General features: G+C 36.0%; 2 protein-coding genes across 2 annotated transcripts in view; both read left to right on the top strand.

Annotated features, from left to right (window-relative positions):
• Positions 1-389: 389 nt before the first annotated feature.
• Positions 390-22,775, top strand: LOC145981504 (uncharacterized). The gene is made up of 8 exons (XM_083114791.1): positions 390-420; positions 5,582-5,670; positions 7,586-7,727; positions 12,736-13,100; positions 16,116-16,279; positions 20,830-20,973; positions 21,343-21,400; positions 22,758-22,775. Exons 2-8 carry the CDS (start codon positions 5,590-5,592, stop codon positions 22,773-22,775), a joined length of 972 nt encoding a protein of 323 aa, XP_082970917.1. The 5' UTR covers positions 390-420; positions 5,582-5,589.
• The window catches only part of LOC145981499 (uncharacterized), a 48,568-nt gene continuing 46,923 nt past the window's right edge, over positions 21,341-22,985 (top strand). The window contains exons 1-2 of the mRNA XM_083114779.1: positions 21,341-21,400; positions 22,758-22,922. Of these exons, the coding sequence (XP_082970905.1) occupies positions 22,780-22,922 (143 nt within the window). The 5' untranslated portion in view covers positions 21,341-21,400; positions 22,758-22,779. The remainder of the gene's footprint in view (positions 21,401-22,757; positions 22,923-22,985) is intronic.

Raw genomic sequence — 22,985 nt, 5'->3', positions numbered from 1 at the left:
AGCATTTTCTTTGAAAATCCGGGTGTACGAATAAGAATGTTACATACTGTATATGAACGCGGAATATGCAGCAAATGTGTAATGTTTTTGTGTAATCTACTGCACCACAATTTACGGGGTAAATAAATTATTTAAGGTAAGAAAATTTAGTTTAGTTGAGCGTATGCCCTTCATCTTGACAGTTGATTAGTTGTGGTTCTTGAGTTACAGAAATTTTGCGCCAAAACACCCAAGAATTAAGAACATTTTTTTTTCAGTACGCAGCCGCACCTTTGTGAATCTAGCCCCTTGAATGTGAATTTTAGCTCCATTTTGGGTGCGATTTAGCCCGTTTTTCTCTCGTGCTGTTGGCAACACTGCCCCCAACCATTGGGCATTATTTGGATTTTGAACAAGTTAACAAGTGTTAGTATTTTTTACGTGAGTCCGTTTTCCGTTTCGTAATTTTGTTGCAATGGAAGCTATGAAATCCTAAAATAATACATTTCTCATTTGTACCTCTTTCGTTTTATAATTAAATTTGAAATTGTCTATTTTAGAATATAGAATGCAGGAAAGTATGAAATAGTGTTCTCCCTTGCACTAGATAAATTACAACCAAAACAAATCTCTTCTTGTTGTAAGTTACATATGGATAATAATAATTTTCTAAAAATGGAATGAGTGGTGTGTGTACAAGTAAACAAGAATGCAACCCAAGTTGACTGATATAACCTACGGCAGACAAGGCTGGCAACAGGTGTTTTACCAGAGGGTCGGAGTGGGATGCAATGTTGTTTTTTTTCCCGACTAAAACCATGTGTCCACCATTTAAACGTTCCTCTTTCTTTAAACACTTCGAAATACTGACTTCTCTTCTACAGATCTGGGTAACGGTTTCGATTGTTTTATGATTTTCTTCAAATTCTCCTAGCAGGAAGACCAATTATTATCGTAGAATTTTGGCAATCATTGTCACACGAAATTTGAACCTTCCTTAAAGCACATTTATTTATTTTTACAGAAGAAACTACTTACCGTAATAAGTTCCTGTAGCATTGTCGAACATCGGGAAGGTGTTTGGTGTGATGTGGGAATGTTTCATAGCTGAAATTCATGTTGTTCGTTGAAAATTAATTCTCCAACGGAGAATAGCTAGCCCCATGAACCATTGGCACGTGGATAGGTTAGTTCTGTTAGGTTAGGAAACATAGTTAAAATTTGGTGTCGTGTTAGTATCAGGATCTAGAAATTGGAAATAATTGCGAACCATTGGCGCTAACCCCATGAACCACTGGCGTGTGGTTAGGTTAGTTCTGTTAGGTTAGGAAACATAGTTCAAATTTCATCAAAACAACGTTGATACACCTTCAGGAATGTTCCGCGAAGCAGATATGTAAGTACGAATGTCAAAAATTGACGAAACGAAAAAATTAGAGGTGTCCGAAGGATAGTAAATTTTTACCGCTATATTCACTTGCGCGAAGCCTTTGGGCTGTTCTCCTACACGGTAAAATAACACGCTAAGGTAACAGACTTGCTTTACTTCACAATAACACATTTCCAAGAGCTAAAATCAACTGAAAACGTTCATGAACAACAAAATCTTCATAAACCATGCAAAATATTTCACATTCTCCAGGGGTTACAGAGGGTCAAGGGTACCCCAATTGTTTAATTCTGAATCTATCATGGTGCACATGCATTTTTTACATGGTTCGATTTCTAATTATGTCTGTTAACACATACTTCAGTGTCTTAGTGATTACTTACTGTACGTTATGTGGAGAACAATTTTTCCCTTCATATATTCTTTTCTGAGCAGCTATTCATTTCCTGTCATCTTGATACAGACCGCTGCTGCCATCTACTTCACTTGTATGTGGTATTTCTTTGCTAGATGCTTTTCTTGTAAGGCAGACCAGGTTTATCATTAATAAAATCCCTAAATACTTTCATTGTTAGGTTACGTGGGTCAAGTTTAGGCTCTTATCATTAAAATAACTCCCATCAATGCTTTTAGTTGTTAGGTTATGCGTGACAGGTTTTGGAATCTTAATATTAAAATAGCATCCTTAAATGCTTTCAAGACTTGATTGTATATCTGATCTTGAGCTGTATCTTCTAGGCTGTATAAGATGACTATAAAAGAAGACTGGCTGTTTGCTGGCTTGTGTGGATGGTTGCATAAGCTACTTTTCACATCATTATTTCTCTTGTGAAACTTGTGAAAAATCATTAAACATTCAGAACCATTACAGAATTAACAATCTACTCAGTGGTGCGTGAATAGAAATGGCATTTGAAGAGAACTGAAGTTTGTGTCAACTGCGCATTAATTATGACAAATTGTAAATGTAATGTACACACAATAATTCCTGGACTGTTATCCTTAACTAGTAAAAGTATATTTCTCACAGCACATGTGTTCAAACCTCTCTTTCTATGCAGATTGCAGTTACCATTTATATTTGTTTTGGTAAATTTCTCGTATCGGACAAACGGATTCCTTCAAATTTACAGGAGAAATTACTTACCGAATGCAGTTTCTTTATACTTGTGGAAGTTCGGGGAAGTGTTTTCTCGCATCATTCATTGAATTTGGCCGGTAAATCATCTATTTTTCGATATAAATGTGTGACCGATGTACGAAAGCTCTTGCATCCATTTACTTCCAGGTGGATGTAGCCTGTGTGTGATGACGTAATCCCCTGAAGAAGGCACGTTTCCGCAAATGGTTTGTGGGGCTATGTGTCAATGGTTCGTGGGGCTATGTGTCAGTGGTCCGTGGGGCTATGCGAGAATGGTGTGTGGGGCTACGCATATTTTTTTCCAAACCAATTTTTCACTATTGTAACCTATACGTGACCCTACCTAACCTAACCTTACCGGAAATGGTTCGTGAGGCTATGTATGAATGGTTCGTGGGGCTATGCGTCAATGGTTTGTGGGGCTACGTAGGTATTTTTGGATGCAGTGGGGTGGACACTGCAAGCCGAGTACGATAGTGAAACTGTGACCTCAATTTTGTGTGTTACCTAAGGCAAAAAGAAACGAAGAAAACTTACTCGATATGTCGCAAATAGAGCTTATTTCCATGAAATAATTGAAATGCCACCTTCACCAATGTTTCTCAATGCAGAATACGTAAGTACGAATATTCAAATTAAATGAACTAGCAAATTTCAGCTGTTTGTCCGATACGAGAAATTTACCGTTGTAGTTAAGTTTAAGTATTTGGATAATGTACTTGGACTTACACATTTCAAAGAGCCTGCCTTGTGCTGACAGAATATCGGGTACTACTTTCGTATAGGTGTGACACCTATAAATCATTTATTTCACACTTTTTTACATTGCTAATGTACACTTCTGCATTGCGAAACATTTCATTAGGTGAAATAATGAATTTCTAACGAAAATAATGTCTATTTCTTACATTTACGAGTACTTATTGTTATTCGTTATTTTGATTCTGTAACAAACATTATGGCGATAGCGTACTGGTTCATCGCATGTTGTGCGAGTGTTTTGTCGATTTATGCAGTGTTGCAACCTTGTTCACTGAAAAATACCTATTTCATGCCCAGATTTGAAATTATGCTAATACCTCGCAAACCATTGACGTTAGCCCCACAAACCATTCATGTTAGCCCCAAAAAAACATTTTCCGTAAGGTTAGGCTAGGTTAGGTTAGGCAAGCATAGTTCAAAAACATTTTAGAAAAATTAAAAATACTCGATACGTCATGTTATAGTGAAAACACGGAGAGGTTTGAAACACTGACTACGGGGTTTACGTTATCTAACACATGGAACATTGTGCTCTCGTGCAGAAAGCAAATGGCGGCAGCAGCAACAGCATGTCGGACAGAGATTTTCGCAGAAAACAACATGCATTTGCATTAAAATGGATCAAAACTACATTCACGAACTTCCACAATGCTACAGAAAATGATTTGCGTAAGTACTTTTTCCTGTAAAAAGTAAGAAATCTGTCTCACCTATATGAAAGTGTTACCAAATATCCTTTAATGACTAGACTTATTGTGTTTTTCCTCTGTTAGTTATACAGTGCTTTTCATGGTCAAGCCACCCGTGAAGTGGCGGCTATAGATCAACCACAAGGAAAAAAACCTTGGGACGAGAAGTCCCTGCACAGCTTTCCTTTCTTCCCTCCACCTCGAGCCATAAGGAAGCATTGCCCACTCTCCCCCTCCCCTACTCACGGGGGTACGGTGCACAGGAGCCGCGGGTCTGCGCAAGTTGCTTTGCTTATGGTTCCACTATAGCACACTGGGCAGTGGGAGCGCATCTGCTGGCAAACTGCATGCAACATCTGCGTAACTTGAACCGATAGCTATGTAATGAAATAAGCTTGTACAATTTCATTGCCAGTTACAATTAAAATGAGCACATACCTTGTTAGAAGAGGTGTTGGAAATGTTTAAAAGCTTGGTAGCTTGCCAAGCAGATGTCATGGATTTTTTTGTGCAAAGTGCTGGAGGGATTTTTGAGGAGTGTGTTCCAATCATGCTCCAATGTTGTCTAGTTTCTCCTCAGTAAGCACATGCCATTTCACCCTTTGCTTCAAGTTTTTTGTTTCCCTAAATTTGTTAACAAGTTTCCTAACACACTTTCTGTGGAACAGGAACATCTGGGAATTCTGCTGCAAGATGCCTTCTAACTTCCCTACAAGAATTTGTAATGATGTAAGAGTTGTACATAAATATTCACTGTTTTAAATTGTATGGATAACGTGGCATTATTAAACTGCAGAAAAGCACAAATAATACATAAACTAAAACAAAACAATCTAAAACACTTGTTGACACCTTAACACTTCATAAACACTTTCAAACTGGACACCAGCTGTCTGGATACTGAAGCACTGATGCATCCTGTGCCAAGGTCAGCATATAACTCGATTGTGAAAAGCACTATAGTAGTTGAGTCCCGTTGTCAATTTTTCACCCTCATTTTTTGACAGGAGGGGAAAGGGCAAACAAAGACACCACAGTAACATTTTCTGCTTTTGCTCAAAACTTAGATAAAGTAACATTTAGTACATGACAGAATTGTATACGTTTTTGTTTCGCAGCATCACACTTTGTGTAGAAGACTCAGCCACCTTCTTGGTGAATGGTGACATTATCCAACACTGCTTACATTCGTCATTCTTCTCTTTGGTTTCATATTTGCAAATCTCTTAATGTATATTTTCACCCATATGTTTATAAGAACCTCAAAATTATTTTCAAATATCACTCGCATATTGTGTTATACTTTACAATTTCCTCCTTAATAGTTTTGTTAATATGTAGCATCTCATTGTAATTTTTTATTTAGCAAATGAACCAAATATTCTTTGGCATGTCTTATACTGTTATGTTACTGTCTGTTGGTCGGTAGTGTATCTGACTTCCACACAGGAGACCAATGCTTGATTCCCGGGGTGGATGATCCAAATCTGGAATTTTTTCTCAACCTTAGATTTGTTCCCACGGAGAACTTTACATTATCTCTTATACTGTGCTATGTTCTTATTTTTATTGTGCATTATTTTATGTGTGATAATAACATGTATTTATCTTATGTTTTAGGATGTAAAATGCATATCACTTTAGAGAGATTGGACCCAGTGTCCATAACGTCGTCAGAAACTGTGCAAAAGCTGGTTATCAGGAAAACAGTAAGTTGTGTCACATTGAGAAATAATAATATATTAAATTTTAGAACTATATGTGATAGTAAATTTAAGACAAATCAATGTTAGTAGAAGAATTCTTTGAAATTAATTGTATTAGGTAAAATAGTTATGATTGTAAAACAATAATGTTAACTACTAAATTTATGTAAGTGGTGTTACGTTTCTAAAATGCTTTTTGGATGTGTTTTTTTTTTTTGTAAGATCTATAGATACTCTATATGTATATTTCTGACGATTGTAATACATGTGATGTTCTCACATGTTTCTACAATAAAAATTATTATTATTATTATTATTATTATTATTAAAGTGTTAGTTCACCTTCTGAGAAATTTGCTGGATAAGCTAGCCTAGTTCATTACTTTGTAGTACATGAGAACATATGACAGCTTGTCCAATGAAATTGCTTATACATGTGTGAATTTTATCATTTGCTTATACATGTGTGAATTTTATCAATATAATGATAAAATTCACTTTGATTTGATGGGCATATATGCTCCTTTCAGTGTGCAGAATTTGTGTAAATCATTCCCTATTTGTTTCATTGTACACTTTTTCGTACACGAAAGCACCCTCCATGCAAAACCATATCTGCCCCAAGGCTAACAGTTTCCACTTTGGGCACTACTTAAATGTATTGATATTAGAGCACACATATAAGAAAATAGTGTCAATCATACAAGGTACAACTATGAGCCTTTTTAACTTAAATTTCTACTCAGTATATCTGCGTGGGTGTGTCTGATGGCATAGTGGTAACATCATCACCTTGTAATCAAGGAAACCTGTGGTGGCACATGTCATAGTGGTTCAGTCCCACTTGAAACTGTAGGTTCAGTTCCAATTAGCCCATCAGTGCAGAAAGTGGATTAAAAAAAAGAAAAACATCAAGACTTAAATTACATCTCCTATGTCAGCCTAAATACTATAAGATATTATATTGCTCCATCCTGTGTGATACTTGACACCATTCATGTATTGCTTCTAAGGCAACAGATCTTGTTGCAGCATCACTGACAGACAGTTTCCACACAGGTAAAATGGTGGAAGCGAAAAATCAAGTGAACGCACAGCTGGCTCAGAAGGTTAGTTGATATAGTACTGACAAGGTATGCCAGAGACCTGGGTTTGAGTCCTGGTCAAGCTTCACTTTTTAAATTAAATTTCTTCATAAATATTGTAACATGTTTACATTGTTTCAGACCAAAAACTTCAAGTGTTGTATCCATGAAACATGCTACTATGCTATATTTGATTAATATGTATTCACATGTTCTTTTTTTATCACATAGTTCATGCTTGTTTTACTTCTATTTTTTATTGTCAAGAAATTCAGTGCATTGGCATGCTACTGTGTTATATGTGATTATCGTATTTGCCGGCATATAAGACACCCCCTTTTTTGTACAAATATTTGAGGAAATTACTGAAAAATCACTGAATATTATAATTAATTTACAGTGTTTCAAATATAAAGTAATATGTAGGTCTACTTTCAAGAAATAACTTCCCTAATCTAACTAGGAAATAATACATTTTAATATTCTTCATCAAAACCCAGACATTTGTCTCTAGAGCTAAATGAAGAGTCACTTGTAAATATTATGTAATTTGTAAATCAGAATCTGCATAACTGAAATGCTCGAACACACACTATGGAAGCAAGAAGGAAATCGTGTAACTCATAAAAAAAATTCCAGAAATGAAGATAATCAAAATCTGAGTGTTGATATGATGCACCCTGTTTTTCACACCTATTTTTAAAGGAAGAAAGTGTGTCTTATACTCTGGCAAATATGGTAATATTATATTCACATACTATTTGATGACCAACATAATTCATGCTTGTTTTGCCTTCATTTTTCATTGACTTTCATTGCATTGTTATTTTTAGGAACCTAAGTCAGTCTTTGTAATAGCTGAATCTAAAACTGCACATGTTTATGAAGTTGATTTAGCAACAGGGTACCAAAGATCTGTTGGTTCTCTGCAAAAACACTTGAGAAATGCCGTGGCTTTTAATTGCTCGCAAAATGGTAAGGTATACAACATCTAAATTTATAGATCAGTAAATTATTGGATACCCTGCTCATGTGAATATAAATTCTGTTAGGTAGAAAGAAAATATTTGCATGATGTTAAGAATTACTACCTACTTTTGCTTCTGCACTTCAAAGCTTTCTTCGTCTTTTGATGAGAAATTATTTTATAGTAAAGAATATGTACTTGCATGTTAATCAGGATGTGAGTGAGTGCCAAAGCATTTCCCCCTCCCCCCTCCATTACATGTATTCAAATAAGAGTCATCAGTGTGTCGTTATCTTATTTACTTTCTGATATATTTAACTTATATACCTTTTTGGAGCCTCCCCGATCGCATTGTGGTAATGTCGTTACTTTGTAATCAAGGAGTCCTGGTTTTAATACCTAGTGGAGGCACACAGTGGTTCAAATTCCACTTTAAACTGTAGGACCAGTCCTGATTAGTCTGTCTATGCATAAAGTGAACTTAAAACTAGGGCTGAGCTGATACCACTTTGAACCAATACTGATGCCGATACTCTTACCAATTCCCACCGATACACATACTTGAAAATTGTATTAATTTAACCCTCCATCATCCACGCCCTCATAGTAACACAAATGTCCCACATGCAGTACTCAGTGCTGCCCTATCAAAACCAACGTTATTTACATGAATTATTGATGCAAATTGATGTTGAATAACACTAGCACTTACTGGAAATCAGGCGAAATATATATGAATGCAAACATGTTCATTTCAGACATTTTTATTAGCTATTAAAGGAAATAAAACTTACAAAATGAGAGAAAGTGTCTCATACAAATACAAGCTTATACTCTTGAAGCAAATGCACCAAAATATTATTCTAAAAATAATTAGAACTTTGCCATATAATGAAGGAACATTTTTTCCGGATGAATTTAAATTCGGTCCAGGAACCTTTTTTCCAGAATGAATTTTAATTCGGTCCAAGGAACCTTTTTTCTGGAAGAATTTTAATTCAGTCCAAGAACCTTTTTTCCCCACATCAATTTAAATATGGTACAGGAACCTTTTTTCAGGAACAATTAAAATACGGTCCAGGAACCTTTTTCAATGTAACAATGCGCAACTTGGACCTAATTTAAATTGTGCGAGAATAAAGGTTCTGGTCCTGCAGCTGAACGCAATAGAATCCATTAGAATTTATGGGTTCGTGGACCTTTAACAACCCTGATAAAAAGTAAGTTAGAATTTTGCATAATTTCCAGGATAATTAGACTCCATGAAAGTGTGGTGCAGCATTTTTATGGACACCATGAAAGATCCAAATGCTGGAAAAGTATTGTCTGGCATTGATAAATAAATTCCAACTGATACTTTCCCATACCAATACCACTGATATTGGCTGATACTGTTATATCGACATTGGCTCATCCCGATTTGAAACAAAAATTCAAACAATTCAAACTTTTTTTTGTCTCATCTGCCTAATAGTTTACCAGCATCCAAGCAAAATATAAATAGATCACAATCAACCTGTTAGGAGTAGACACCTTAGGACGTGTTCGTTGGTGACATGTGGGTAAAAATCTTATAATGTAGATTGTAAATTCTGGTATATTGATTGATCAATTGATTTGAATTTTACATAACGTTTCTGCCACTTTTGACTAATTATGATTATGTACAGTCTGACAAAATCACATAACATGTTGGTTATTTGGTGCCATTATTTTATTGTTCAGAAAAATGAGAGTTCCTTCTGTGTCTGGAATATCCATCCAGTCATATTATTTGCAGAGATTGACCGATTTCCTTAGGGATGGACCAATATGAAATTTTTCCAGCTACCAAAAAAATACTGAATTAACATATTTTTTAATACAGTGCGTCCATTTCGATCTGCAGCCGAGAGATCGGGAGAAACGTGGCGGGCGGCGCTGACGGAGATGCCGACATTTGAGGCCTGTAATGCCTGCTTATTTTTGTGGACATCTTGCAAAACGAGCACTAACCTGTGTTATAACACGCAAAAGTTCTTCTGTAATTCTTCCAAGTTCCACCCTTATATACACACAAATAAATATGCTTTAGAAATGATATTAAGAGCCACAGATAATACTCTGTAAAACATTTTAATCATAGTTTTGACCAGTAACGTCCTGCTTAAGTTTATATCCTTGAAAGAGTTTTGTGTCGATGGGGATCGTTTGGAGGTTTCGAATGTGCGACACTGTATCAAGATTACGCTGCAGACGAACCGTTAAAAGCTAATGGTGTTCGTGAGCTTCCTTGCAATCCGAAATCTCCTAGCTCAAGTTTTTTGTTCCTTCGCGACTACAGAGCTGTGAATATAGTGGCAGGCAGATGTAAACCAAGAGCGTGTTAATTTCGTACTGTGCGTAAGAGTGTTATTCTTGGTTACTTGCCGTTACTTGTTTGTGTTATTACAGTGTGTATGTGTGTTGTGTCAGTCAGATGATTGGAATGCCAGCCGCAAGGTTCACGTTAGAACAGAGAATTTTTATGTATGACACTTACGTGAAAACAGACTCGTATCGAGACGTGTGTAGGTAATTTGTACAGAAATTCCCAGGCGTTTCACCTCCACATAGAGATACGGTTAGACATCTTGTCCTTAAATTACGAGAAACTGGATCGTTAAATTTTAAAACACCTAAGCAAAAACGACGGATTCTAACCAAAGCAAAACTCGATGAAATTGGTGCAGCGTTAGAATGTTCTCCAAACAAACCTCTACGCCGTGTTTCACAGGAGATGGGCGTGTCAAAATCATCAGCACATACAGCCACTAAGCTACTAAAATTAAAACCGTACAGAGTTTCTATAGTGCAAGAATTACGGCCCCCTGACAACGTAAGTAGAGTAAATTTCTGTAATTGGGTTTTGCAGAATATTGTAGATGGTATTGTTGATCCACAGTTAATATTTTTTTCGGATGAGGCATGGTTTCACTTACGTGGTCATGTTTGTTCACAGAACAATAGATACTGGAGCACTGAAAATCCCCGAATAATACACGAAGTTCCGTTACACGATGCAAAAATTGGTGTGTGGTGTGCTGTAAGTGCCAAAAGAATAATAGGGCCTATATTTTTTGAAGACACAATAAATTCAAGAGAGGTACCGCACACAAATACTCGCGCCGTTTTTTCAGTTGTTATCAGATAATGAGAGACAATATGGGTATTTTCAACAAGATTCGGCCACAGCCCATACCACCGCTGATTCTTTGGACGCTATAAGGGAGGTGTTTGATGACAGAATAATTTCAAGAGGTTTATGGCCTTCACGTTCGCCAGATCTTACCGTATGTGACTATTATTTGTGGGGAACCTTGAAAAATAGAGTCTACCGAAATAACCCTCATAGCATCGACGAACTAAAAGACAATATAAGGGCAGAACTAGGAAGAATTACGGAAGAAGAACTTTTGCGTGTGAATCAAAATTTCATCAAACGATGGCAGGAATGTGTGAATGTAGGTGGACATCACTTTGAACAACTCTTATAACACAGGTTAGTGCTAGTTTTGCAATATTTATATAAATGTCTGCATATGTCCATAAAAATATGCGGGCATTACAGGCCGCAAATGTCGGCACCTCCGTCAGCGCCGCCCGCCACGTTTCTCCCGATCTCTCGGCTGCAGATCGAAATGGACGCACGGTACAAGTAAACTGATATTCTACCAGTCTGATATGAATATAAACTTGTATTTGTATTTTTGTTTTAGCTGTGCCACTTTTTGGTTAATCTTGAGGATGAATGATGACTAGATTAAATTGATTTGATCACTTTACACTCGTGCCCAAGCTGGAACTCGAACGTGGGAACTTCATTGGTGAAATCGAAAGTTCACCACTTAATGTACTCAGCCATTGAACTGGCAAGATTACAAATGTTCCATGAATAACTTAACCTCTTTAACCCAGGTGTGTGAATTTTACCTTTGTATTCATTTAGAGAAATAACATAACAGAATTTTGCACTGAATTACCAGCTATTTATTGAAAATCTGTCGCATCCATAATAACTAGTATAAGTCATGTTTCTGGATATTATATTACTCAATGAAGTTTTCAACACCATTTCATGTATCAATGCAGAGAGTTGAAATGTAAAGATGCTCTCATATACTAGTTATACTAATTAATATTCTAAATGATTGTGCAAGATTGTCTAATATCTGAAAAAGTGCCTGACATCTATTTTCATAATTTATTTTCTTTTAATGGGCATCTTGTTAAAATGAATTACAGATAGAGGCATGAATCTGTTATATCATAGTTGTAAGTTCAATAAATCTGCAGGCAAGAAAAGTCATAATTTTCTCACTTGTTCCACTTATACACAGGGCAACTAACAAGTAATGGAATGTAAAAGTTAAAAACAACATTTTATTGCATTCAAATGTATTTTCCTATATACTGTGAAAATTATCATTTACAGTATCTATGACTTCATTGTTGCTCAAAAGTTTGTTTCCACCGAGCTATTTTTTTCAGGTTCCAAAATAAATGGAAATGGTATGGGGCCATATTTAATCATTATTCATCCTCATCATAGCAATTGGCTTAAAGAGGCAGAAAATACAAAAAAATTACAAAATGCAAATACTTGTGTGAGTAGAAATTTCACTGAAAATATACAAGTTTGACCAGGACTCCAACCCAGGTCTCTAGCATATTGTTCCATTGCTGTACCAACTGAACTAACAAACCAGCCATGATTTCACCTGATAAAACACAAGAATGAATAATTAGGTGATAGAAGGGCTGGCATGGTACCTCAGTTGGTAGAGCAATGGCACAATATGCTAGAGACCTGGGTTGGAGTCCTGGGTTTGAGTCTTAGGCAAGCCTGCATTTTTCACTGAAATTTCTACATAGTACATCTCCTGTATATGCCAAACAGTAAGGTACTTGTGTGAGTGTGTAGTATAAATGTTGAAATTAATTTCCATCAAGTGTCTGTATTTTTTGCCAATATGTACATTTATGTGTATATTCCAGGAAATCAGATTGTGTGGCTTTTACCTGATGGGAAAGTTTTAATGTACAGTCTGGAAACAAAAGTGGTTTCAGAGTGTGTAAACAAACTAGACTTCATGAATACATGGCATGAACCATCTATTGACTCTATAGACAAGAGTAAATTGGAAAATGAATGCAATATAAGCATAACAGATGATGCACGGAAAATATTTGTTGTGGTTGGAAAAGCAATACATGTCGGAGAAATGGACTATGTATATGAATATTCGGATGTACACAGAAGCTTCTTCTCTACTGGCATGTGGTCTCTAGTTGATTGTGTTTATGATTTCGATGAACCCATTGGCACATTCTTCAAGGATGACCGATTTTGTGAGCACCAGGTAAAATTTTAAGTTCATCTTTCTCTAATTCTCACTTTTAATATATTTACTGATGATTTATCACCATGTCAACCTTTCTATCATTCAAGATGCCCTACAAGCACAACAGAAAACAGTGAAATTAAACATGCCCAATGAAAGATGTAACTAAGGCATGTATATAACTTATGTTTCAAAAGAAGTGTGAGCCTCCCTGATGGCCACCTTTTAATCAAGGGGTCCCGGGTTTGATGCCCGGTGGAGGCACAAGTGGTTCAGATCCCACTTTAAACTGTAGGTCCAGTCCCAATTAGCCTTCCTGCACATTGACTGTAAACCAAAACTCATCTCATCCGAAGAAAAAGTGTGTAGTATTGTTAATAATGATGGTGGTAAACAGGCAAAGTTAATTTTATTTATTACTATTACATTTTACAGGTGCATTTCTTAACAATGATATCAAGCAAGGGAATATGTTTTCTAGTATAAAGAAGTCTCTAATACCAACAGTTCAATCCCCCCATTCATTCCCTGGACAAATGTGAACCTCACTTCCGTTAAGTACACTCTGGACTGCATTTTGCAGACTAACAAGGCTCTGGCGTCTGGACCCATGGCCAGTATGGGACTTGTGTTGTGTGCTCTCTTTATGTGTTTCTGAGTCTCCTTTCATCTATTTCATCATATCACCATTCATCCTCATCTTCACAGCTAGTCAAAATCAAAAGTGGCAGAAATGTGAAGTGAAATAAATGAATTCATTCATTCATTCCCCCAAATGTTATGCAATTTTTGCCCCTAAAGTTACGCCTATTGGATGCAAATTGACAGATGAATTTATATTTAAATTTTTGAAATTGTACTGATTATCTATATTCTTTATTATCATATGGAATGGACAAATATGAATTTTTTGCTGATACTGATAAACATCTGATGCCAATTTTTGTGATATTCTACTGATACCATATGAAAGTGTCATTTTTTGTTGAAGAACTTGAATTTATCATTAACCTCCTTAATTAATTTTTGTACCCAGGTGATTGCAATGGATTTTGCTTTGAGAAAAGAACTTTGTATTTAGACATTTACTTTAAAAATGAGGACATTTCAGTTATATGTTATAACCGTAAAAATAGTAACAAAATGGAAGAATTTTGCACTATATGCGATAGGCATTATATATAGGTATATCAGATTGGTAAAGTGACATACCGATATGCTAACATGGCCCAAGTTTTGATTGTTTAATTCTGATTTCATCATGGTACACAGGCATTCTTTTGATGCTTAGATTTCTATTTATGTCTGTTAACACATACTCCCGAGTTTTAGTGATTACTTACTGCATGCTTACCTCAGAATGTTTTTTCACTTCTGTATACTCTTACATGATTCTTATCTTGCAACCAGCCATTCGTTTACTGTTGTCTTGGTTATGGACTGCTTCTGCCATCTACTTCATATGTGTGATGTGAAGGACTTCTTAGCCATTGCTTATGTACATATGGGACCTCCTCGATGCTGTAGTATCAATGTTGTCACCTTGTAATCAAGGGGTTCCAGGTTCAATACCCGGTGGAGACACATGGCACAGTTGTTCAGATCCCACTTTAAACAGTAGGTCCAGTCCCAATTAGCCTTTCTGTGAATAAAGTGGACTTAAAACAACAATTCAATTCAGTTCATTACATACATATGGATATTTACATATTCAGGAAGATTGGGATTCTGTTAGACATAGACCCAAGAGGAAATAAGATTTCAATGTCCTTACTGTACTAGTGTGTGGCCGTGGTGGCTCAGTTGGTAACATGTCTGACTACCATGCTATAGGTCCCGGGTTCGATCCCCGGCCGGTTCAAATCCGGGAACTTTTCTAACGTTGGAAGCGGCCCCGGCACCCACCCAGCATCGAATGACATGGGCACCAGGGGGAAACCCTGAGGGTAAAGGCAGTCAGGGGCGTGATGCTGATCACGTCACCCCCACTCGGGACCGGATCAAGAAAGTGTGGGGTGTTACCCCCACACCCCCCATACGCCTTCATGGCATGGTGCTAAGCACAGGGGAGCACTTTACCTTTACCTTTTTTTTTACTGTACTAGTGTTGGTGTACTGAAGAATCATTAACTATATGTAACTCAATCCAACATGAAAATGGAATCTAATTAGCATAAAAAGTTAGATTACAATTAGGGCTGAGCTGATACCACCATGTACCGATACCCTGACCGATTCGAACCGATACCGATACTTGTATAATTCCAGTTTCAAATAAAGGCTAGTTACTGAGTCATAACAACTCATCACACCACATTCTAATAATGACATTACATAACTCCCAAATTATTATCAGTTAGCATTACTTTCAAATGTCTTGTGACATTTATTTCCAGAGCGTTGACCACCAGGCAGTTACTTGCCTTCTATGTCATGTTTGGGTGCATGACTTTAGTTCTGCCTTTGATCTTGTCATCTGCTTCCCAGGAGGGTACAGCATTTCTCAGAAATCTACATGGAACTTCCTATGTTTGATTCCCAAGTCATGTGGAAGGGTGAACGAACTTTTTAAAAGGACAAATCATGACAAATGAGTTGTTTCTCTTGCTACCCTTCAGCCACTCATGATCATTGGTATTGGATGGTATCGCTGAAGAAAATTCAACTGATACTTACCAATATCGATACACCGGTCTTGGTATAAGCTCAGCCCTATTTAGAATTAAGGTAGAGATGTGAAAATTATAACATTAGCATGGCTTAAAGAGGAAAGTTGATTCAGAAGCTGTCTGGCATGTTTTAACATGTTATCTGTGTTAAAGCAAGTGTGCAACATTTAAAAATAAAAAAGAATCTTGTGTGTGCATTTTACAATTCACTATTTGACAACATAAGAGGAAATGTTTGCATGTAGATATTAGAACTATTTCATAGCGTTTGAGAGTGTTAATTGTGTTTATCAGCAAGCATACTGAAATATTGAAACATGCTGTCTCTGTTCTGTTTTTCAAATGTGACTTTTTTTTTTTACAGAATTTATACTTATGTTGCTTTGTAGGCTTGACAGATGACAACCTACATATTTTTATTCTAAGATTAAAATGGAGTACTAAGTCTGGTGGAAACTACACTGCTGTAAAGGACTATATTCCATGCAGTCTCCCTGGCATTAAGAAAAATGAACATTGTATTGCAAGGTATTGTTATTTTGTGTTTCTTTTTTTAGTTGAGTATTCCATATGTTTAATTTATAACCATACTTGAATAAATTTATATATTGTGTGCTACCACTTTGTATTGATGCTGCTATTAATGATAACATGCTGGTTATGCAGGAAAGACGACAGAAAAATTTTCACCTGAGATCACCCACACTGAAAATTACATGCATGTCCCCCACAAGACAGAGGAAGTGCAATAGTCTAATTGAGTAAATGCAGCAAGGGCAAAGTTTCTTTAAAGCTTAGAATATATTTACGTACCACCTCTTGCTAAGTTTAAAAGATCCATTGTGGATTTTATTATACTATAATTTATTTTCACTTGAAAAACAGATACCATATTGAAGTGTTTGTGTAATTCAGAATTGTTTAATTCAATTCAAAATAATTGAAGAGCTTGGGTGTAAAACATGGTAAGTGACATTTTTGTCATTTTTGAGTTTCAAAATAAAATGTGCCATCTTTCAATTTTCAAGTGAAATTGCCATGTCATACAATTTGCATTAGTTTCAGTGAAGCCTTTTGAAATTTGCAAACACAACACGAAAACAATGTATCTATAGTATAGCTTTTAATAACCTTTTTACTTAATGAACTCAGGAAAGACCAAAATGTCACTTACCATGTTTTACACCGAAGCCCTTCAATTAATAAGAAAAACGACATTTTTGGCACCTTGAACTTAAATAGGTTTCCCTGTCTATATATGAGGGTTAATCAGTGTATATGATGCAAAAAGGGATAGAAGAAAAACAACTGCACGTAACTTTCTGGTTTTTGGTTTATTTTTCAACATAATCTCCTGCACATTCAGACACTTATACCATCATTTGACCAGCCTTTAAAAGTGGCAGATAAAAGGTTTTCAACTATTTGTGCAGCCAACATGTGACCTCATTAACGAAAGCTTTGTTGTTGTCAAAATAGCAATCAGCCAAGTCATTTTTGAGGCACCCAAAGAGATGAAAATCACTGGGTGCTAAGTCTGGATTATAAGGAAGATGTTCCAAGCATTCCCAAGCTAAAGTGTTGAACAGTTCCTCATTTATCTGGCCTTGTGCAGGTGAGCATTGAGATCTAGCAGAATTATGCCATCACTCAGGTGACTGTGGGGTACTATGATACGAGGCAGCAATGACACTCATCATGAGGCATAGCGTTCACTAGTATGGCACCCTGTGAGTCCTAAAATATGGTTATCATAACCTTGTTCTGATAAGATAACCTTGAACTTTTTAGTGACTGGTAGAAGATATGTTTCTATTCCAGGGAGGCATGTTTCAACTCCAGTTCAAAGTACTGGGCTCATGATTCATCCCCTGTAAGAATTCATTTGATGAAGTTTGCAAGCTCCTCGGAATGACCTGGTTTTTCTTTGTTGATGCTGATCATTTGTTCATTGTTGAAGTGTTACCAGGGTGGATAAAAATAAAAAGCATGATTTTTACTTAAATCATTTTTGTTGATTTTTTGATTTAAATCTGATGTTTTGGATTTAAATCGATTTTTTTTATTTTTTAAAAGAAATATGCTTAAAATTGCTTGCATGTTTTTTAGGACCATGCAAAGAGATATTTGTTTTTTTTAGGGATGGGACCGATTAATCGGTACTCTATCGGTATTGGCCGATATAGGCATATCGGTTTATCGGTAAAATTACCGATTATTTTACCGATCCGATATATCGATAAATATCTTATAATTTAGTGCAAAATTCTGCCATTTTGTTGTAATTTTTATGGATAATCTCCATGCCCTACTTTCTGAAAAAGTAAATGTCTAAATATTCAACTTCTTTTGCATTGCAATCAGCTCTAAAAACTTATTTATTACGGAGATCAATGAAAATTTCAGGGTCTTCAAGGACCATTTCTAATTTTATATCGGATCGGTAGAATATCGGTTATCGGTATCGGTAAATTTTATATCGGTACTGTATCGGTATCGGCCAAAATTTCATATCGGCCCATCCCTAGTTTTTTTTATAGAAAGCCTTTTTCTAGTAAACAGCCCTGTAAAATATTTGAACAGTTCGATTAAAGCAAATAAAAAAAAATATATGTAAACATACATTTTTCTGTTTCTGATACTGTAACTACTATGGAAATGTTTGTTGATTTTGTTCATGAAACTAATAATAATTTCAGTAACTTTTCTTCCAGTGAAACTAAAACATTCTGGATGTACTATATAATTGTAACTTCAAATATTAACTTAAATATTTTATAGACTTCGTACCTGAATTTTGGAGATTTTTTAATGAAATATCAGCTGCCATGTTTATTTACAGTTTAATGATATTGACACTATTTATGGCTTAACATGATTAGTATTTTGTATATTTCTCTACACAAAATGTTTGCTATTTTTGGCCCATAAAATTATTGAATTTTAAATCAAGAAAATCCTGTGTTTACATTTCCTTTCGTATGAGCTTCACACTATCAGTACATATATTTTATTTCCTTTATTTTCCTATCTTAGAACCTAATAATCACCATTAAATGATTATGAGAGTAATGTACTTTCACCAAAAGTGTTTCTATCTACAACATCCTTATGTACATTATTCTAAAATTTAGTGTGATTTAAATCAGAGATTTTTTAAGAAAAAAATCACCCGATCCATCCTGTGTAATATGCACTGGTACATGGCTTTTCATGTCAGACACATATTGCTATACACTCCACATATATATATCTCTCTCTCTACGGCCAATCCTTTGACCCATAGAAACCTCACAACTTCACACTGTTCTTCTTGCATAAAACATAACACAGCCACCATGTTCAACTGACCCCACTTGACTATCCTTGGCATGCAGTGATCTTGGGTTCATGCTGCTTTTGTAGCCACTGGTGCTGCCATCTACAGATAAAACATGTGCCCTAAATTTTAGATGGTGTTCACACTGTGTGGATTTTTGCAACCTATATATTGACGTTCTCTCATGTGTGTGTATGTGTAATTTTGTAACCTCCTTTTATACCACTCAACCAGAGTTTTCTATAAATTATTAGTTTCTTGTATGTGTGAACATTGTTATATTAAAGTAGTTGTTCTTTTTCAAAAAAGTACATTTTTTGGTTCAACAGAATGTTGAACTTCCTGCATTTAACATACCTTGCAGGATATTTAGAGTCAGTGTTGATATAATATCAGAAATATATTTTTATAGTAAATTTTATCATCCATGTAAATAAGACTGTGTAGCAATACTTATATAAGGTGGATGCTCCTGTTATGGCCATGTTCTTGATATGGCCACCCCTGTATTGTGAGTTAGCTAAGAAAAAATCTGCTAGATGGCATCAGCATCCAGTGCGGGGGTCTCCTAATGTGTCACGTGATAATTTCTCATCCAGCCAGGTTGAGCAATATGGCGTCAGTTGCCTGTTTTGTGTTTTTCATGTGACCTCTTCTTGTTTTTCTTTGGTAAGTCTCCTTTGTTTTATGCATGTTTTGCAAAGACTGTTTTCATGAAAACCATCGTACTCTTTTCAGTTTTCAATGATCTTTCAATTGGTGTTGTTGTTGATGGCATATCTTTTACAAGTTGTTCATAATGAGATGATTTTCGTGAAAGCTGACCTGCTCCTGATATGGTCACAGGGACCAACCACGAAACATCCGTTGACCAACAAGCCAAAGAACAAACAGCAGCAACACAGCAAGAAAAAGACTCAGAAAACCACCGAAGCTGAAAGTTGGTACTGCAGTCTTTGTCAGGAGGACAAAGTCAAGGAAATGCGACTCTGCGTAGTCTGTGGGAATTTCTACCACACAGTGTGTATTGGACTCACTGCTGCTGACAGAGACATTTTTATTTGTCCAAATTGCGACCAGTAATTTGTTTTAACAATCTCATTTTTTGTCTTGTACTCTTCTCTTGATTGATTTCACATTTTAGTTTTTTGAAATATGTTAATTTTAATGTCAATTTTGTAAACAACTTCATTTTTAATGGAAAATCCTGTTTTAAATCTGCTTTTGATTAACAAAAAGGATTTTTTAGTATCATGTTTATTCCTTTTACACCAAAATTATTTAATTTTAGCAGAACTGCACTATGAAACTGAAACAAATCACGATTTGTACAACATCGAACAAGGGTGTCCATATCATGTGCACATGTTCCTGATATGGCCACTAGGTAGACTTTTGGAATTTAGTTTTTTTGGACCAGTAAAACTATTTTCATGGGGAATGTAAAATTTTTTTATGAAAGTCCATTAGCCTGAGAATGATTTAAAAAAAAATGGTTTGGATTTTTTCAAAATGGCAGCTAGAAAAATTCTCACACCTTAGCATGGCCATATCAGGGTCACCCACCTTGTTACATTTGTTATATTTGTACTTGGTGCAGAGTCTGAAGAAGACCTTGCTAGAAGGTTGAAATGTTACGTTTAGTTTATGTTTTATAATAAAATAAATTTCTGCCTTGGTCAGCATATTGAGTTTTTCTTATATATATAATGTTGCAGGTTAGACAGATTACTATTTATATCTGGTCTGTTAATTTCAGATTCTCAAGAGATGGAAAGTTATTAGCTGTTGCAATTAACTTTGGAGGGAAAACCTTGCCCACTGTTGCATATTTTGGAGTTGATACAAAATATCCACATTTTGTAAATTTTGGTAATGGCCAATTTGAATTTTTCAAGGAGAGGTAATTATTATAAGTTAGAATTCTGTTATTATGATGTTTGTGTGTTTTTGTAAATGTATAATTGAAACCAAATCATCACTTTTTCTAATTGAGAAGTATGATATCTGTTTCTGGTAAGAATTTAGATTTTGCTAGGGATGGACTCATGTGAAATTTTGGCTGATACCTATAAGGTACCAACATAAAATTTGCCAATAATGATAACTAATTATCTAGTGATCAAATATTAAAAGATATATGTTCCATGAAAAACCTGAATAGTTCATTCATGTCCATAAATAATGTACATATGCAGGTGACTACACTCAGTTTTGTCTTAGAATGACGAACTATGTACAGGGTATTTCATAATTCCTTCTTGGATTTCAGAAGTATGTTGCTCAGAGGCCAACTCACCCATGGGGATGAGAACATGTCAGTGAAAAGAGTAAGTATCAAAGTTTTTAACCCACCTTACAAATGTTCGACATGTCCTCCCTTGGTGACTCAACAGACACAAAGCAAATGGGTAGACTGGGGTCATTGGCTGAGACTGTGGACCACATACAAGCAAGATTACAGAATTGATGTCTGTCGATTCACCAAGGGAGACACGTAGAACATTTCTAACTTGGATATGTATTCTCATTCCTGTAGGTGAGTTGGCCTCTGAGCAACTGACTTCTCAAATTCTGGAGGGAATTATGAAACTTCTTGTATTCAGAAATTTACAAAAGAACACAGAGCTTGAGATCATGCAATTTAAAATCATGCAAGAAGGATGGAGAAATGAAAAAGGAGAGAAGAGGTGCACACATTACAACACAACACAACAAAACCTTAGCTTACCCAACCCAACCCAGTACCTCACTTTGATTTTGCACAGCACTTTCAGATTTGGGATTATCCACCAACTTTTTTTTGCCAACACTGGTAATTAATGCACATATCAGTTAATCAGTTACGTATGCCATCATTGCCCATGGACTCAACCCAGCCACCCATTAACCTGCCTCCACACAGCATGCCCAGTTTTGATTCCAAAACTAAAATAAATTAATTATTAGAACATAAACTAAAAGGGCCGCGGTGGCTCAGTCGGTAACGCGTCTGACTACCATGCTCAAGGTCCCGGGTTCGATCCCCGGCCGGTTCAAATCCGGGAACTTTTCTAACGGTGGAAGCGGCCCCGGCGCCTACCCAGCGTCGAATAACATGGGTACCTGGGGGAAACCCTGGGGGGTAAAGGCGGTCAGGGGCGTGATGCTGATCACATCACCCCCACTCACGACCGGATCAAGAAAGTGTGGGGCGTTACCCCCACACCCCCTATACGCCTTCATGGCGTGGTGCTATGCACAGGGGAACACTTTACTTTACTTTACTTCACTTTTACTTTTTTAAACTAAAAGGGAAGAATTTTGCCCTCAATTGCAAGGCATTTATAGACATATCAATAAATTTATCAACACTTGTACTGATAAATGACCAGTATATATAGAATACTGATTTATCTGCCCTGTCTATAGATTTTAGTAAGAAAAATGTGTACAGGATTCTGCTTATACAGTATGATCAGGAATACCAAAAGTTGGCAACACTGTACACCATTAGTATTGTTTGGGATGTGAGGAAGTGTAGTTGTGGTGTGACATAGGTTGTCACAGAGAACAATTAACAGTGATCCGTAATGGCCTTAAGTATTATTTTGGACATACAGAAATAGCTGTAGCAATGGGCAGAAATCTTATTAAAACATTTATAGTATTTTACAAATATGTTTTGTTTTTTTCCCCATTCTTTAGTTCGTGTTTGATATCTGACATAATGTGGAGTCCGAATGACACCTTTGTTGTCTGTATATTCAAAGAAGGATTTCTTTGCTTCCTGAAAAAATGTGGACATGCAGTTTTAATATCTTCAACATCATCTTCTCCTGCACATACATTGAAAGTGCATGACTCAAAGAGGTACGTTCTGGCTCATAATTTTTGGTTTGCTTTGGATATCTTAATTTATATGTAATCTGTGTT

This window comes from Lepisma saccharinum, chromosome 2 (assembly GCF_977018435.1).
Source record: "Lepisma saccharinum chromosome 2, izLepSacc3.1, whole genome shotgun sequence".
NCBI lineage: Eukaryota > Metazoa > Arthropoda > Insecta > Zygentoma > Lepismatidae > Lepisma > Lepisma saccharinum.
Note: the sequence above shows the minus strand (reverse complement) of the source record. Positions and strands in the feature narration are given on the sequence as shown.